Consider the following 18,630-nt stretch of genomic DNA (forward strand, 5'->3'; position numbering starts at 1 on the left):
TTGAAAATCTAGTCAAGAAGAAAAGCTTACTAAAGTTTCAAAAAACTAGGTAATGATAGAGATCTAGAAAATTATAAGGCTAGCAGGAAGGAGTTTAAGAGTGAAATTAGGAGAGCCAGAAGGGGCCATGAGAAGGCCTTGGTGAGCAGGATTAAGAAAAACTCCAAGGCTTTTCTACAAGTATGTGAAGAGCAAGAGGATAAGATGTGAGAGAATAGGACCAATCAAGTGTGATAGTGGAAAAGTATGTATGGAACCGGGGGATATAGCAGAGGTACTTAATGAATACTTTGCTCCAGTATTCACTGTGGAAAAGGATCTTGGTGATTGTAGTGATGACTTACAGCAGACTGAAAATCTCGAGCATGTAGATATTAAGAAAGAAGATGTGCTGGAGCTTTTGGAAAGCATCAAGTTGCATAAGTCACCAGGACCGGACGAGATGTACCCCAGGCTACTGTGGGAGGCGAGGGAGGAGATTGCTGAGGCTCTGGCAAATAGCTTTAAGGAGCTTGGAAGTAGGTACAGAGGGGATATCAGAGGTAAGTTTTTTATGCAGAGAGTGGTGAGTGCATGGAATGGGTTACTGGCAATTGTGGTGGGGGCAGATACAATAGGGACCTTTAAGAGGCTCCTGGATAGGTACATGAAGCTTAGAAAAATAGAGGGCTATGGGTAACCCTAGATAATTTCTAATGTAAGTACATGTTCGGCACAGTTCTATTAATTGGCATCTTCAATTTTGAGAACAAAGAACCCTGCAGATTATATTAACTGAGTTAATTTATTACCTGCAGTGTTTGCTCTCATTAACCAGTCAAAAGGCTAGCCATTTTGTTGAGGGTCTGAAGATATTTTCCTTCATCCCCTCTAACAACCATCCTGACGGTGGTCAGATCAGAATGGGGCAAGTAGCCCACTCCAGACACCTCTGAATTGAGCCTAAATTCTCTTCTAGTGACATCAATTTATGAAATTAGCTTTGGCCTTTCAAGCCACCAAGAGCGGGTCACAACTAGTTAGCAGTGACCACACTCCAGCATCGTATAGTGCTGATACTCTTTGTGATGTTGGATGGCACAGTAGTGTAACAGTTACCATTTGTTACTGCAGTCTCAGCAACCCATGTCCAATTCCTGTTGCTATCCGTAACAGGTCTGTACGTTCTCCCGGGACCACGTGGGTTTCCTCTGGGTGCTCCGATTTCCTCCCACAGTCCAAAGACATGCGGGTAGGTTGATTAACATGCGTGCAATTGGGCAGCACAGATTCATTTGGCCAGAAGGGCCTGTTACCGTGAAATAAAACATAAACAATGCGGCTAATCCCAATGGTCCAGCTCACAGTCTTAGGGATGGGGTTTGAGAACAGTTGGAAAGTGAATTGGTTGGTTCTGGAGAAGATGGAGGAAGATGACTAGGAAGATTTTCCATTTGCATTTCCAAGTTATTTAAACTAACCTGAATTATGAGCCAAGGGGAGTTCTGGAGATATGCTGAAAATGAACGTCACAACCATCATCTTTGCCATTTACTCACTCACCTGTACACATCGAACTTTCTGCTTTTCCTAGAATTGATGTCCTTGAAGCATTCAGGTGGCATGTAACTAAGGGTACCGTGAATTTTGCTGGAGTCGCTGCTATTCTGACTTGTCAGCTTTCGCCAGTTTGCCAGACCAAAATCACAGACCTGGGCAAGAAAAGGGGAATTGCAAGACATAAGATTTGAAAAGAAAAGTCAAGAGTGGGCCTTTTTCTTATTGTACAGGCCTCCAGACGCCTAACTTGGTGAAAAAAAATTCAGAAGAGATTGAGCAAGTTTATGTAACTGTTGCCACAGCACAGACGGAGGAACACAGCAGGTCGAGCAGCATCTGTGGGGGTAATAGTATTCCCCACCCACCTTCCTCTATTCCCCACTCTGACCTTTCACCCCCTTCTCACCTGCCTATTATTTCCCCCCGGCCCCCTCCTCCTTCCCTTTCTCCTATGGTCCACTCTCCTCTCCTATCAGATTCCTTCCTCTCCAGCCCTTGACCTTTCCCACACACCTGACCACCTATCACCTTCCAGCTAGCCGCCTTCCCCTCCCCCCTCCAACTTCTTATTTTGGCATCTTCCCCCTTCCTTTTCCGTCTTGAAGAAGGGTCTCGGCACAAAACATCAGCTATCTATTCATTTCCATAGATGCTGCCTGACTTGCTGAGTTCCTCCAACATTATGTGCGTGTTGCGTTTGGATTTTCAACATCTGCAGACTTTCCAGTGTTAAGGAATTGTTGATGTTTCACATCAAAACTCTGAATCAGGAGCTGAATATCAACCAGTTCCTTTTCCTCCACAGATGCTGCCTGACTCATTGAGCCCCACCAGCAGGTTGTTCGTTGCTCCAGGTTCTGCGTCAGTTATGTACCTGTGATCAGTTGTAGGTTCCTGTATAAGAAAATGTAAAGCTGCCGATACTGGAAATCAGAAATAAGCACCAAAGATGCCAGAAGAATTCAGCAGGACAGGAGGCTCCAGGTTTAGAGTTAGCAGCTGAGGCAGGTTTATTGGTTCATTTCTAGAGTTTGAAGCTTAGAAATGAGCAATAGCATGCAACTAACGATTGAGTTTAGGATTACATGTCGGTATTCAGGCTTCAGGGTGCAGGGAGCAGGGATCAGGGTGTTAGGGTACAGAATGTTGGGGTTCAGGGTGTTAGGGGATCAGGATGTGAGGGGATCAGGGTGTGAGGGGTTCAGGGTGTGAAGGGATCGGGGTGTGAGGGGATCGGGGTGTGAGGGGATCGGGGTGTGAGGGGATCAGGGTGTGAGGGGATCAGGGTGTGAGGGGTTCAGGGTGTGAGGGGATGAGGGTGTGAGGGGTTCAGGGTGTGAGGGGATCGGGGTGTGAGGGGATCGGGGTGTGAGGGGATCGGGGTATGAGGGGATCAGGGTGTGAGGGGATCAGGGTGTGAGGGGATCGGGGTGTGAGGGGATCGGGGTGTGAGGGGTTCAGGGTGTGAGGGGTTCAGGGTGTGAAGGGATCGGGGTGTGAGGGGATCAGGGTGTGAGGTGTTCGGGGTGTGAGGGGTTCGGGGTGTGAGGGGTTCGGGGTGTGAGGGGTTCGGGGTGTGAGGGGATCGGGGGTGTGAGGGGATCGGGGTGTGAGGGGATCGGGGTGTGAGGGGATCGGTGTGAGGGGATCGGTGTGAGGGGTTCAGGGTGTGAGGGGATGAGGGTGTGAGGGGTTCAGGGTGTGAGGGGATCAGGATGTGAGGGGTTCAGGGTGTGAGGGGATCAGGGTGTGAGGGGATCAGGGTGTGAGGGGATCAGGGTGTGAGGGGTTCAGGGTGTGAGGGGATCAGGATGTGAGGGGATCAGAGTGTGAGGGGATCAGGGTGTGAGGGGATCAGGGTGTGAGGGGTTCAGGGTGTGAGGGGTTCAGGGTGTGAGGGGATCGGGGTGTGAGGGGATCGGGGTGTGAGGGGATCAGGATGTGAGGGGATCAGGGTGTGTGGGGTTCAGGGTGTGAGGTGTTCGGGGTGTGAGGGGATCGGTGTGAGGGGATCAGGGTGTGAGGGGATCAGGGTGTGAGGGGATCGGTGTGTGAGGGGATCGGGGTGTGAGGGGATCGGGGTGTGAGGGGATCGGGGTGTGAGGGGTTCATGGTGTGAGGGGATCAGGGTGTGAGGGGTTCTGGGTGTGAGGGGATCGGGGTGTGAGGGGATCGGGGTGTGAGGGGATCGGGGTGTGAGGGGATCGGGGTATGAGGGGATCAGGGTGTGAGGGGATCAGGGTGTGAGGGGTTCAGGGTGTGAGGGGATCAGGATGTGAGGGGATCAGGGTGTGAGGGGATCAGGGTGTGAGGGGTTCATGGTGTGAGAGGATCGGGGTGTGAGGGGATCAGAGTGTGAGGGGATCGGTGTGAGGGGATCGGTGTGAGGGGTTCAGGGTGTGAGGGGTTCAGGGTGTGAGGGGATGAGGGTGTGAGGGGATGAGGGTGTGAGGGGATGAGGGTGTGAGGGGATGAGGGTGTGAGGGGATCAGGGTGTGAGGGGATGAGGGTGTGAGGGGATCAGGGTGTGAGGGGTTCATGGTGTGAGAGGATCAGGGTGTGAGGGGATCAGGGTGTGAGGGGATCGGGGTGTGAGGGGTTCATGGTGTGAGAGGATCAGGGTGTGAGGGGATCGGGGTGTGAGGGGATGAGGGTGTGAGGGGATCGGAGTGTGAGGGGATCGGGGTGTGAGGGGTTCGGGGTGTGAGGGGATCGGGGTGTGAGAGGATCGGTGTGAGGGGATCGGTGTGAGGGGTTCAGGGTGTGAGGGGTTCCGGGTGTGAGGGGTTCCGGGTGTGAGGGGATCAGGGTGTGAGAGGATCAGGGTGTGAGGGGATCGGGGTGTGAGGGGATCGGGGTATGTGGGGATCGGGGTGTGAGGGGATCGGGGTGTGAGGGGATCGGTGTGAGGGGTTCAGGGTGTGAGGGGTTCCGGGTGTGAGGGGATCAGGGTGTGAGGGGATCAGGGTGTGAGAGGATCAGGGTGTGAGGGGATCAGGGTGTGAGGGGATCGGGGTATGTGGGGATCGGGGTGTGAGGGGATCGGGGTGTGAGGGGTTCGGGGTGTGAGGGGATCAGGGTGTGAGGGGATCAGGGTGTGAGGGGTTCGGGGTGTGAGGGGATCGGGGTGTGAGGGGATCGGGGTGTGAGGGGATCGGTGTGAGGGGTTCGGGGTGTGAGGGGATCGGGGTGTGAGGGGATCGGGGTGTGAGGGGTTCGGGGTGTGAGGGGACCGGGATGTGAGGGGATCGGGATGTGAGGGGATCGGGGTGTGAGGGGATCAGGGTGTGAGGGGATCAGGGTGTGAGGGGTTCAGGGTGTGAGGGGATCGGGGTGTGAGGGGATCGGGGTGTGAGGGGATCGGTGTGAGGGGTTCGGGGTGTGAGGGGATCGGGGTGTGAGGGGATCGGGGTGTGAGGGGATCGGGGTGTAAGGGGTTCGGGGTGTGAGGGGATCGGGATGTGAGGGGATCGGGGTGTGAGGGGTTCGGGGTGTGAGGGGATCAGGGTGTGAGGGGTTCAGGCTGTGTGGGGATCAGGGTGTGGGGTTTGTTTCTGGAATATGTCCAAATTGATTTACAGATTGTTGGTGTTACACGGAACAGGGTGTTAGAAATGCTCCCCATTTTCCCCAATATTTGATATGTACCTTGGTTTCTACACTTGGATTTCTGCTGTCGATTGTGAGGAGATTACACTCTGCAATGTCTCACAGGTGCTAACTGATTCCTGCCATTGATATTGTTGGTGCTGGAGGGAACTCGACACTTTGCAAGCAGTTTTTCTTTCTCCTGAGCCAAGACCTCCCTTGACACTTCATCTGAGAGCAGCACTCAACTCTGATGATAAGATTCTGACAACTGAAATGGTTTTTCAGAATAACGTATACCTTAATATGATAGTCCTTATTCAGTAGAACGTTGGCAGGCTTTAGATCATGATGGTAGAGGGCTGGGTTAAGGTTATGTAGGAAGTTCATTCCCAAAGCAATCTCGTACACAAAGCGCAGGCGAAGTGGCAAAGGGACTTTATACCGGTGAAGAAGGTTTTCCAAAGATCCATTCTCCATGAATTCAGTTACCAATCCCAACGATTTGATTCCATGCTCCAAGTAAGTTTCTGTAATTCCGTACAGTCGGAGGACGTACTCAAACTGTGCCCTGTGCAACTTCTTTGCTTCATCCAGCAGCTTGTGGTTATCACTGTAATGATACACAGGGGGACGCAATTCATCATCGTCAGATCTGTAACAAATAGTGTCATTAACATTTCTAACTATCAGCAAGCAATCAACCTGGCACTGAAAATTTGCCATTTCATAGTTTCACTAAGTGTCTTTTGACAATTTTTTTCCATCCCACTACCTCTCTATGCCTGGCATTTCATATTCATCTCTCTTAGCTTTTTGTATCCAATGTGATATTGAGGCAGAGCCTGTGGCGGATGGCATGTGCAAAGCTATAAGGTCAGTGCTTAAACACCAGCACAACACGCACAAAATGCTGGGGGATCTCAGCAGGCCAGGCAGCATCTCTGGGAAAGAGCACAGTTGACATTTCGGGCCGAGACCTTTCGGCAGGACTGGAGAAAAACGGAAGATGAGGAGCAGATTTAAAAGGTGGGGGGAGGAAAGAGAAACACAGGGTGATAGGTGAAACTGGGAGGTGGTGGAATGAAGAGCTGGGAAGTTGATTGATGAAAGAGATACAGGGCTGAAGAAGAGAGAACCTGATAGAAGAGGACAGAAAGCCATGGATGGCCAGAGGGAGACGATGGACAGGCAGGGAGACGATGGACAGGCAGGGAGACGATGGACAGACAGAAAGCCATGGATGGCCAGAGGGAGACGATGGACAGGGAATGAGAGGATGGCCAGAGGGAGACGATGGACAGGCAGGGAGACGATGGACAGGGAATGAGAGGATGGCCAGAGGGAGACGATGGACAGGGAATGAGAGGATGGCCAGAGGGAGACAATGGCCAGAGGGAGACGATGGACAGGGAATGAGAGGATGGCCAGAGGGAGACGATGGACAGGCAGGGAGACGATGGACAGGCAGGGAGACGATGGACAGGCAGAGAGATGATGGACAGGCAGAGAGATGATGGACAGGCAGAGAGACGATGGACAGGCAGGGAGACGATGGACAGGCAGGGAGACGATGGACAGGCAGAGAGACGATGGACAGGCAGAGAGACGATGGACAGGCAGGGAGACGATGGACAGGCAGGGAGACGATGGACAGGCAGAGAGACGATGGACAGGCAGGGAGACGATGGACAGGCAGGGAGACGATGGCCAGAGGGAGACGATGGACAGGCAGGGAGACGATGGACAGGCAGGGAGACGATGGCCAGAGGGAGACGATGGACAGGCAGGGAGACGATGGACAGGCAGGGAGACGATGGACAGGCAGAGAGACGATGGACAGGCAGGGAGACGATGGACAGGCAGGGAGACGATGGACAGGCAGGGAGACGATGGCCAGAGGGAGACGATGGACAGGCAGGGAGACGATGGACAGGCAGGGAGACGATGGCCAGAGGGAGACGATGGACAGGCAGGGAGACGATGGACAGGCAGGGAGACGATGGACAGGCAGGGAGACGATGGACAGGCAGAGAGACGATGGACAGGCAGAGAGACGATGGACAGGCAGGGAGACGATGGACAGGCAGGGAGACGATGGACAGGCAGAGAGACGATGGACAGGCAGGGAGACGATGGACAGGCAGGGAGACGATGGCCAGAGGGAGACGATGGACAGGCAGGGAGACGATGGACAGGCAGGGAGACGATGGCCAGAGGGAGACGATGGACAGGCAGGGAGACGATGGACAGGCAGGGAGACGATGGACAGGCAGAGAGACGATGGACAGGCAGGGAGACGATGGACAGGCAGGGAGACGATGGCCAGAGGGAGACGATGGACAGGCAGGGAGACGATGGACAGGCAGGGAGACGATGGCCAGAGGGAGACGATGGACAGGCAGGGAGACGATGGACAGGCAGGGAGACGATGGACAGGCAGAGAGACGATGGACAGGCAGGGAGACGATGGACAGGCAGGGAGACGATGGACAGGCAGGGAGACGATGGCCAGAGGGAGACGATGGACAGGCAGGGAGACGATGGCCAGGCAGGGAGACGATGGACAGGCAGAGAGACGATGGACAGGCAGGGAGACGATGGACAGGCAGGGAGACGATGGCCAGAGGGAGACGATGGACAGGCAGGGAGACGATGGACAGGCAGGGAGACGATGGCCAGAGGGAGACGATGGACAGGCAGGGAGACGATGGACAGGCAGGGAGACGATGGCCAGAGGGAGACGATGGACAGGCAGGGAGACGATGGACAGGCAGGGAGACGATGGACAGGCAGAGAGACGATGGACAGGCAGGGAGACGATGGACAGGCAGGGAGACGATGGACAGGCAGAGAGACGATGGACAGGCAGGGAGACGATGGACAGGCAGGGAGACGATGGACAGGCAGGGAGATAAGATGAGAGAGGGAAAAGGGGATGGGGAATGGTGAAGGGGGACATTATCAGAAGTTTGAAAAATCCATATTCATGCTATCAAGTTGGAGGCTGCTCAGATGGAATATAAGGTGTAAACTAAAATAGCAGAAATCTGAAGCTCCTGGAGGGCACATGGACGTTTCAGCAGGCCGTGCTGATACCTCGTTACTCCAGTGATTTAGGCCCAGTCCTGACCCTGGGGCTGTCTGTGGAGTCATAACCATATGGGGTGCCCAGAGTGCTCCACTTTCCCCCAATGTCCTAATCGCCCAGTTTAAATTACTCCTGGTGTAGATGGATGGTGGGAGGCTCAGAATGGAGGTGGACATGAGAGGGAGAGTGAGCCTCAGAAAGATAAATTGAGGGAATGGGATCAGTGGAATTATTCCTCGAGCCCAACCACTGAGTATGTTTACTTGGTCTGCAGTCACAAGAAAGAAGCATCCATTATCAAAGGCCTCACCATCCAATCCATGGCCTCTTCTCGCTATCATCAGGCAGGGGGCACGGTCCCACACCAGCAGGTCCCACACCAGCAGGTTCAGAACCAGCAGGTCCCACACCAGCAGGTTCAGAACCAGGTATTACCCTACAACCATCAGGCAGGGGGCACCACACCAGCAGGTTCAGAACCAGGTATTACCCTACAACCATCAGGCAGGGGGCACCACACCAGCAGGTTCAGAACCAGGTATTACCCTACAACCATCAGGCAGGGGGCACCACACCAGCAGGTTCAGAACCAGGTATTACCCTACAACCATCAGGCAGGGGGCACCACACCAGCAGGTTCAGAACCAGGTATTACCCTACAACCATCAGGCAGGGGGCACCACACCAGCAGGTTCAGAACCAGTTATTACCCTACAACCATCAGGCAGGGGGCACCACACCAGCAGGTTCAGAACCAGGTATTACCCTACAACCATCAGGCAGGGGGCACCACACCAGCAGGTTCAGAACCAGGTATTACCCTACAACCATCAGGCAGGGGGCACCACACCAGCAGGTTCAGAACCAGGTATTACCCTACAACCATCAGGCAGGGGGCACCACACCAGCAGGTTCAGAACCAGGTATTACCCTTCAACCATCAGGCAGGGGGCACCACACCAGCAGGTTCAGAACCAGGTATTACCCTACAACCATCAGGCAGGGGGCACCACACCAGCAGGTTCAGAACCAGGTATTACCCTACAACCATCAGGCAGGGGGCACCACACCAGCAGGTTCAGAACCAGGTATTACCCTACAACCATCAGGCAGGGGGCACGGTCCCACACCAGCAGGTTCAGAACCAGGTATTACCCTACAACCATCAGGCAGGGGGCACGGTCCCACACCAGCAGGTTCAGAACCAGGTATTACCCTACAACCATCAGGCAGGGGGCACCACACCAGCAGGTTCCACACCAGCAGGTTCAGAACCAGGTATTACCCTACAACCATCAGGCAGGGGGCACGGTCCCACACCAGCAGGTTCAGAACCAGGTATTACCCTACAACCATCAGGCAGGGGGCACGGTCCCACACCAGCAGGTTCAGAACCAGGTATTACCCTACAACCATCAGGCAGGGGGCACGGTCCCACACCAGCAGGTTCAGAACCAGGTATTACCCTACAACCATCAGGCAGGGGGCACCACACCAGCAGGTTCAGAACCAGGTATTACCCTATAACCATCAGGCAGGGGGCACCACACCAGCAGGTTCAGAACCAGGTATTACCCTACAACCATCAGGCAGGGGGCACCACACCAGCAGGTTCAGAACCAGGTATTACCCTACAACCATCAGGCAGGGGGCACCACACCAGCAGGTTCAGAACCAGGTATTACCCTACAACCATCAGGCAGGGGGCACCACACCAGCAGGTTCAGAACCAGGTATTACCCTACAACCATCAGGCAGGGGGCACCACACCAGCAGGTTCAGAACCAGGTATTACCCTTCAACCATCAGGCAGGGGGCACCACACCAGCAGGTTCAGAACCAGGTATTACCCTACAACCATCAGGCAGGGGGCACCACACCAGCAGGTTCAGAACCAGGTATTACCCTACAACCATCAGGCAGGGGGCACCACACCAGCAGGTTCAGAACCAGGTATTACCCTACAACCATCAGGCAGGGGGCACGGTCCCACACCAGCAGGTTCAGAACCAGGTATTACCCTATAACCATCAGGCAGGGGGCACGGTCCCACACCAGCAGGTTCAGAAACAGGTATTACCCTACAACCATCAGGCAGGGGGCACCACACCAGCAGGTTCAGAACCAGGTATTACCCTACAACCATCAGGCAGGGGGCACCACACCAGCAGGTTCAGAACCAGGTATTACCCTACAACCATCAGGCAGGGGGCACCACACCAGCAGGTTCAGAACCAGGTATTACCCTACAACCATCAGGCAGGGGGCACCACACCAGCAGGTTCAGAACCAGGTATTACCCTACAACCATCAGGCAGGGGGCACCACACCAGCAGGTTCAGAACCAGGTATTACCCTACATCCATCAGGCAGGGGGCACCACACCAGCAGGTTCAGAACCAGGTATTACCCTACAACCATCAGGCAGGGGGCACCACACCAGCAGGTTCAGAACCAGGTATTACCCTACAACCATCAGGCAGGGGGCACCACACCAGCAGGTTCAGAACCAGGTATTACCCTACAACCATCAGGCAGGGGGCACCACACCAGCAGGTTCAGAACCAGGTATTACCCTACAACCATCAGGCAGGGGGCACCACACCAGCAGGTTCAGAACCAGGTATTACCCTACAACCATCAGGCAGGGGGCACCACACCAGCAGGTTCAGAACCAGGTATTACCCTACAACCATCAGGCTCCTGAAGCAATGTTGATAACTTAAATCTCCACAACTCTGAACAGATTCTACGACCCACAGGCTAACTTTGAAGAAGTCAAAATTCAAGATTCAGATTTAGTTATGGCACGTACGTGGATACATACAGAGAAATGTGGAATTTTGCGTTAACAGCAAACCCACCCAAGGGTTGTACAGGCACAGCTCACAAGTGAGCCACACATTCTGTTAGCAACCTAGATTATCCACAATGCTCAGCAGAACAACACAGAGCACAACAAAGCAACAGCAAAACAAGTTCCATTTCTCCCTCCCACCCACACACATGCACAGTCCTCCAGCCCCTTTACAACTGATATCCTCTAAAATTTTTATTTGCTGTTGGTCTTCTTTTCCACCTCAGTTGTTTTTCAGTTTTTGTCTGTTTATGTGTAGTTTTTTAGTTAAATTCTGTTGTATTTTCTTTTTCCTGCAAAATGCCTGTGAGAAAATGAATTTCAAGACAGTGCTCTATATGGTCTATAACATATACCTACTTTGATAATAAAACATTTCTTTAACTTTAAACCAGCATAGAACTGATGGGTCAAAAGTTCGTTTTCCCTCCTGCTTGTCCCTTTCCAAGAATGATGCTTTTAGATGTCAGTTATTTCAAGAATATGCCGATTAAAACAAAGTTGTGCATGAAGTGCGAGTGAATGTTTATTGTGGTGCCACTCAATAACTATTTCATAGCAAATTCTTGATCTTTAAGACCAGTTTATTATTAAATATGCATTATTATCTCAGAGTTATGGACTTTAAATTAACAAACATAAGTTTTTATTTTATTTTATAGAGGGACGTCCGTTTAGATTGAGATGAGGAGGAATTTCTTTAGCTAGAGGGTAGTAATTCTGTGAAACTCGTTGCAGCAGAGGGCTGTGGAGGTCAAGTCAATGAGTATATTTAAAGCGGAGGTTGATAGTTTCTTGATCGGCCAGGGCGTCAAAGATTGTGGGGAGTAGCCAGACGTTGGGATTGACAGAGATAATAAATCAGCTATGATGGAAAGGCAGAGCAGACTCGATGGGCCAAATGGCCTCGTTCTGCTCCTTGTGGTCTTACTTTTTTTAAAACTATTTTAAAACAATACCAGCTAGATTATTACAAACAGATTGCTTCTCTCAGATACAAAGTTATGTAGCAAGACAACAGGCATGTGTCTATAACTAGTGGATATACCGTGAATTCAAAGTATTTCAGGGGAAATGAGGGACAATTTCCAGCCAGTCAGTGGTTAATATCCTGTGTAGGAGGTGGTTACACTCATGTGTACGTATCAGGAGAAGCACCTGACTGGTGGAGGCAGAGAAGACTGTGACCGGACTGGACCAGCACGGATGTTTCTGAGCTGTGATCAATGCTGTCCGACGTGCAGGCTTCTTCTCTCGCAGTTTAGCTGAGCGCTGGACACTGAGAAGCCAGGTGCCCTGTGAAGGACATCCTCAGCTACGCTTAGTCCACCAGAAAAAGCGGGATCTCCCGGGAGCCACCCATTGCAATTCTACCTCCCATTCCCATTCTGCCATGTTAGTCCACGGCCTCGTCTACTGCCGCGATGAGGCCAGACTCAGGAACAACAGCTTATATTCCGTCTGGGTAGTCTTCAACCTGACGGCATGAACATTGAATTCTCCAACTTCCGGTAACTGACCACCCCCCCTTCACCATTCCCCCATTCCTGTTTATCCTCACCTGCTGATCACCTCTCTCCGGTACCCCTCCTCCCCTTTCTAATGGCCTTCTAATCTCTCCTATCAGATCAACCCCCCCCCTTCTCCAGCCTTTCATGTCTTTACTTCATCCCCTCGCCCTCTCCCAGTACGCCTATCACCTACACCCTACACTTTTCCTCCTCTGCGCCACCTTCGCACCCTGACTCTTTCGTCCCAGTCCTGCTGAAGGGTCTCGGCCCGAAACGCCGACTGTTCACTCTTTTCCATGGGTGCTGCCTGGCCTGCTGAGTTCCTCCAGCATTGTGTGTGTGTTGCTTCGGATTTCTAAATCTGTTACTTTTGACACACCAGGGACAGGGAAGTGAGATTTAAAAAACCGCAGATAATGGAACTGCAAAATAGAAACCGAAATTATTGGAATGATTCATGGAGAGAAACCCCGGGTCAGTGTGCGCTCACACCAACCGATCTAACAAGAAGTCCTGCTTACTCTTTCCTACAATTAGTTGTAGGGAATGGGGAGCCAGCGGTCACCCTGCTCCGAAAGGGGGATTTGGCAATCCACTGTGATCAGACTCAAACGACAACCGGGGCTGCGTCACTCTCCCTGCGGAGAAAGTCCACCCTTCACCCTTCACCGTTCGAGAGGGAGCTAGCGTGTTGCTCTGTTCCATTAAACCGGTGATACTCGGCCCGCTCCCGGATTACCTTCCATCCAGCCTCATGTACTTGACAGCCACGGGAATCCTCCAGACCTTGTGCTGCGCTTTGTAAACTACGCCGAAGCCTCCAGATCCCACCAACGCGAGCACCTGCAAATCCTGGCGGCAGATGCGAGTGAACTGAGAAGCCGAGGAGTGTCCGGACCCCTCCGGGCCGTACGCTTCAGGTCCCGGACGGCGCTTCTGCCGGCACTCGCTCTCCATTCCTCCTCCCCCGGCTCCACTGCCGGCGCTCGTCGAGCCCTGCAAAATCCCGCCCCTCGGCGGAAATACATGCAGATAATCGCCCTGTACATGTTTCTTTCTCCGTTGACAGATAAGGAAGTTTGCTTTCAGAGCTTGAGCTCCGGAGCTGTCTGTGTGGACTTTATACACACTCCCTCTGCAGCCGCTCGGGGTTCCCCTGGGTGCTCACAGCACACGGACCCGCTGCTTGGTCGCTTCCCCGCGGGAGTCTGAATCGACGCTATGTGATTATCCATCATTAAAATATACAGTCCAACATACGGCAATTCTGAAAGAAAACAGCCCTTCGCTGGAGCCAGATTAACCAGGCAGCATCTATGGATGTGAATAAACAGTCGAGGTTTTCGGACAGAGACGCTTCAAAATCCAAAGTAAGTTTATTATCAAGAGATCCGTTCTTTCACGGGCATAGACAATAAATCCGAAAAGCAGGATAGATTAACGAAAGACTTCACCCAACAGAATGGTCAAATAACCAAGGTGAAAAAGACAGACTGAGCAAATACAAAATAAATAAAAATAAATATAATAACGATAAATAAACATCGAGAAGATAAGACGAGGAGCCAAAGCCCTTCAAAGTGAGTCCGTAGGTTGTCGCAACATTTCAGTGATGGGCTGGTTCCTGAACCTGAGGCTCCTGTACCTTCTCCCTAATGGCAGCAGCGAGATGAGAGCACAGGGAGGTCCTTGATTACCAATGCTGCTTTCCTGCGACTGTGCAGATGTGCTCAATAGCGCGGAGCCTTTCTAATACTTTTTGTAGGACTTTACATACCAGGCTCTGAGGCACCAGACAATATACTCTCCATCACACTATAGAAGTTCGTAGAAGTTTTATTTAATACGGTTGAATGCACAAACTATTTTCATTCGAAGAATCCGGATTAGATTTTCTGCAAGAACTGATTATTCTTGCAAAGACTTTGATAAATTGCTGAAAGAGATTTACTTTAAGAGTTGTGATGTTGGAGAATTGTCGTGAAAGGAGTTAAACTGTGTATATATACATATAATTTTTGAATTTGAATTTAAGCTTGTAGATATACTGCCTGGACTGAAACTGAAGTTAACTATAACACTTGAAAATAGGAATTATATTTGGTTTTCTAACTAACTAGGGATAAGTAAAAAGGAAAGTTTAGTGTGTAAACTTTTAAATAGGGAATAACACTCGTTCTAATGAGTTGGAGAAACTGGAGTGACAAAGGTTATTCTAATGAATATCACTGATTCTAACTAAACAGGAATTTGGCTTTAATTGATAACTAAGATTTGAAACCTAGACAGGATGTTTGAATTTTGAATTGTTCTTGCTCATGTAAATATTTTGTCCAGGTTTTTCCCTTATAACTAAATCTCATTTACAGAAGTGTGTAAATACTGCCTCCTTCTGATACCTGGATTCTTCTGATGGTCTGTTAGCATCTAGTGTAATGTGATTTTCTCTAAAGAGTGTGACGACTGGTCACACACGACAAGACTGGTGCTACACAGGCGTTACATTAGTGGTCACCAACCTTTTTAAGCCCAAGATCCCCTACCTCGACCGAAGTAAAAGGCAAGATCGACCCCAGATTGATTAGTTACACGCATGCTCACCGGGGCAGAAAAGACCGGAAGTAAAACCCCGCAACCCGGAAGTAGAAATAATGTATAAACACCAGGGGTACCCACCCTTTTTTGCACCGCGGACCGGTTTAATATTGACGATATTCTTGTGGACCGGCCGACGTGGGGGTGTTAAACACAACCGGAATACAGCGATACTCGAAGCAGGTTCCTTATGTCCAGTCTATTCTGCTATTTCGTTTTCGTGGCTCTCAGCATCTAGCTTCTGTCTCACTTGCTCACGTTTTTTCCACTGAGAAAACTTAACGGGTTTGTCTTTAAGTGCAGGGTGCTTGGACTCAAGGTACCGAAGCAGTTTTGAGGGCTTCATTGCCTCATTAGACAGCCTCCGGGCCTGAACTCCAGCCTCCCGCCTGCCCACCGCCTTGGCCAGGTGCAGCTGGTCGTGGGTGGGGTGAAAGGACAAGGTCAGGGCCGGAGGTCGCAGTCCGGAGAGAGTGACCAACCAACCAAGCAAGGAGTGCAACAGGGCACCTACCCCCCTTGTAGGTAGGTAGGATCTATCGGCCGACAAAAGTTTGTCTCGAGGGATGACTTTCAGTAGATCGCAGCGAGGTAGCTGCTCTGCTACTTAGAAACCCTGAGCCCAAATTAAGTTGTCTGCGAATATTTTAGCACCGGATTCCCCACGAACATTCAGTGTGCTAAACAGGTTTAGAGGTGGCGCCCATCTGTCCGCGCTCCAGGCTGGTAGCAACTGCACTTCCCGCCGGCCGCGCGAAGCCAACCAGTGATCCCTGGCGCGAGGGTATCACTCGTTTAGGTGACTGATGACCTCGCGTGCGTTCAAGTTCAACAGTGGTCGTGACAGGGAATGAAGAAAGGTGCAGCTGACTCATATCACCAAATCATATCGTTTCCTCGCGGCCCGGTGGTTGGGGACCACTGAAGTACACTGTGTAGTGCATGGCGGGGGGGGGGCGGGGGGGGAAGCTACACACATGCGCACTGGGCAGAAAGAACGGAACTAAAGCCCCGCAACCCGGAAACAATCTCTCAACAGTATTTGCACTTTTTTTGGGGGGATCTACTGGGAAAGTCTCAAAGATCAACCAGTCGATCATGATTGACAGGTTGGTGACCACTACATTACATTTAATGTCATGCTGAAACAGCGCAAACTTCAAAGGAAGTAGAGACACTGCCATGTTTACTTCACAATTGCACTTACGTGCTGGGCCCAGGACAGATCTTCTGAAATGATAGTGCAGAGGAACTTAAAAATCTCAGCCTCTGATCCCCCGTTGAGGACTGGCTCATAGACCACCTGCTTCCTCCTGAAGTCAGTAATCAGTTCCTCCACCTTGCTGACATTGGATGAGAGATTGTGTGATGGCACCGCTCAGCCAGATTCTCAATCTCCCCCCTCTATGCTGATTGCTCACACAGGACTGGACTGGAAAGGGAGGGAGAAGCAGCCAGAATAAAGAGGGGGAGGGGAAGGAGTACAGGCTAATAGGTGAGGCCAGCTGAGGCGGAAGGTGTGTGAGTGGAGATGCTGTTCCTCCAACTAGAGTGTGCCTCATTGTGTCTGGCCATAGACAGACACATCCAAATGTGAAGTCAAAATAAAATGGGTGAGCGATAGGAGATCCTGCCTTTTGCACTGGGCAGAGAGAAGCTGTTTGGTGAAGCGCTCTCCACTCTGCATCAGCTCTCACCTATTAGATTCTGTCCTCTTCAGCACTTTATTTCCTCCACCCATCACCTCCCAGCTTCTTACTTCATTCCCTCTGCACCCACCTATCACCTCAGTGACACCTAGTTTAGATAGATTTTTGCAGAATAAGGGAAATGAGGGTTATGGGGAAAGGTAGGCTCAATGGGGCAGATGGCCTACTCCGGCTCCTATTTCTTTTGTTAAGCAATGTTTAGTGTCAACAGCAGCCCTTCCCTTGTACAGATATTTCCAGTGTCCTACTTATCCCAGTTCAGACAACCAGTCTTCAACAGGATACATTGACTATTTCCTTTAATACATTGCCTGGCCAAGTCTTTTCAGTAATTCCTCTTTTTAATACATTTCCCAGTGTTATTCTGAATTTATGTCCTGGTTATGGTGGTATAAATTTGGTTTTAATATGCTACTGGCAGCCTCTGCTGTTAGCAGAACATTGTATACCTCCAATTTCTCCAATTTTCAGTAATTTCTCTTCCCCACCCTCCCCCTTTCCATTCTGATTTACCTCTCACTACATTGCTCTAGTGCCCCCCTCCCTCTTCTCCCACAATCCCCTTGCCATCAGATTCCTTCATCCTCTCAGCTTCTCCTTTACCCCCTCCCCCACCCAGCTGGTTTCACCTGTTACTTTTATTCCTCCCCAACGTGAAGGCTCTCAGCCTGAAACATTAACTGTTTATTCTCCCCCCACTGCTGCTGTAACTGATCTCCCACTGCTAGTGGGCATTGCTGAAGTGGTTTGTTTATGGGTTACTCCAATAGATGTTTGGTTTGAAACTCCAAGCTTGCTACTTGGCTGACTAGAATTCATTTCACTACACTGAGTTGGGACATTGCCCAAGAACTGAAAGACAGCAAGGGTTGTGCCCAGAAAGGTCCACAGTAATATTGATCTGAAACAGGATTGATATGTACCTGGAGAAAAATGGCTGAACTTGGGCAAATCAGAATCAGGTTTATTATCACCAGCATGTAATGTGAAATTTATTAATCAATGCAGATTTAAGAGTCACTCTATCTGTCCACACACATGCAAAAGTATTCACCTCCCCCCCCACCCCCCAAGAAGTTTGTTTTGTTTTACAACATTGAATCCGTGGATTTAATTTGGCTTTTTTTGACACCGATCAACAGAAGACATGTCCAAATGAAAACTGATCTCTACAAAAAAAAATTACAAATACAAAATAATTGATTGCATAAATATTCACCCTCTTTAATATGACACCAAGACACTGGTATAGTCAATTGGTTTTAGAAGTCATAATTAGTTAAATGGAGATCACCTGTGTGCAGTCGAGGTGTTTCAATTGACTGTAGTAACAATACGCCTGTATCTGGAAGGTGCAACTGCTGGTGAGTCAGTATCCTGGCCAAAACACCATGAAGACAAAAGAAAGTGTTCTTTGTGCAACTCTGAACAGCACAAGATGGATACAAGAAAATTTGTAAAATTTGTGAAAATTTCCAATCACTGAATATCCCTTGGAGTACCTTCAAGAAATGGAAAGAATATGGTGCAGCTGTAAATCGGAGTCAAGCAAGCAGTCCTCAAAAACTGAATGACCATGGAAGAGGGACTAGCGAGAGAGGCCACTAGAAGTCCAATGACAACCCTGGAGTTACGAGCTTAGCAGCTGAGATGGGAGAGACTGCACATACGTCACCTGGGTGTTCCAGTCTCTTTATAGGAGTGGCAAAGAGAAAGCCACTGTTAGGAAAAAGTGACATT

General features: G+C 50.7%; 1 protein-coding gene across 2 annotated transcripts in view; it reads right to left on the reverse strand.

Moving 5' to 3' along the window:
- Positions 1-13,969, reverse strand: part of LOC140740550 (receptor-interacting serine/threonine-protein kinase 4-like) — a 41,131-nt gene extending 27,162 nt beyond the window's left edge. The window contains exons 1-3 of one of the 2 annotated variants that reach the window (XM_073069803.1): positions 13,326-13,969; positions 5,428-5,740; positions 1,543-1,691 (exon numbers count right to left, since the gene is read on the reverse strand). In XM_073069803.1, the coding sequence (XP_072925904.1) occupies positions 1,543-1,691; positions 5,428-5,740; positions 13,326-13,543 (680 nt within the window). In that variant the 5' untranslated portion in view covers positions 13,544-13,969. Of the gene's footprint in view, positions 1-1,542; positions 1,692-5,427; positions 5,783-13,325 lie in introns of both variants that reach the window. The other variant, XM_073069802.1, reaches the window with a different exon arrangement.
- Positions 13,970-18,630: the final 4,661 nt, after the last annotated feature.

The sequence above is a fragment of the Hemitrygon akajei genome, chromosome 17 (assembly GCF_048418815.1).
Source record: "Hemitrygon akajei chromosome 17, sHemAka1.3, whole genome shotgun sequence".
Classification (NCBI taxonomy): Eukaryota; Metazoa; Chordata; class Chondrichthyes; order Myliobatiformes; family Dasyatidae; genus Hemitrygon; species Hemitrygon akajei.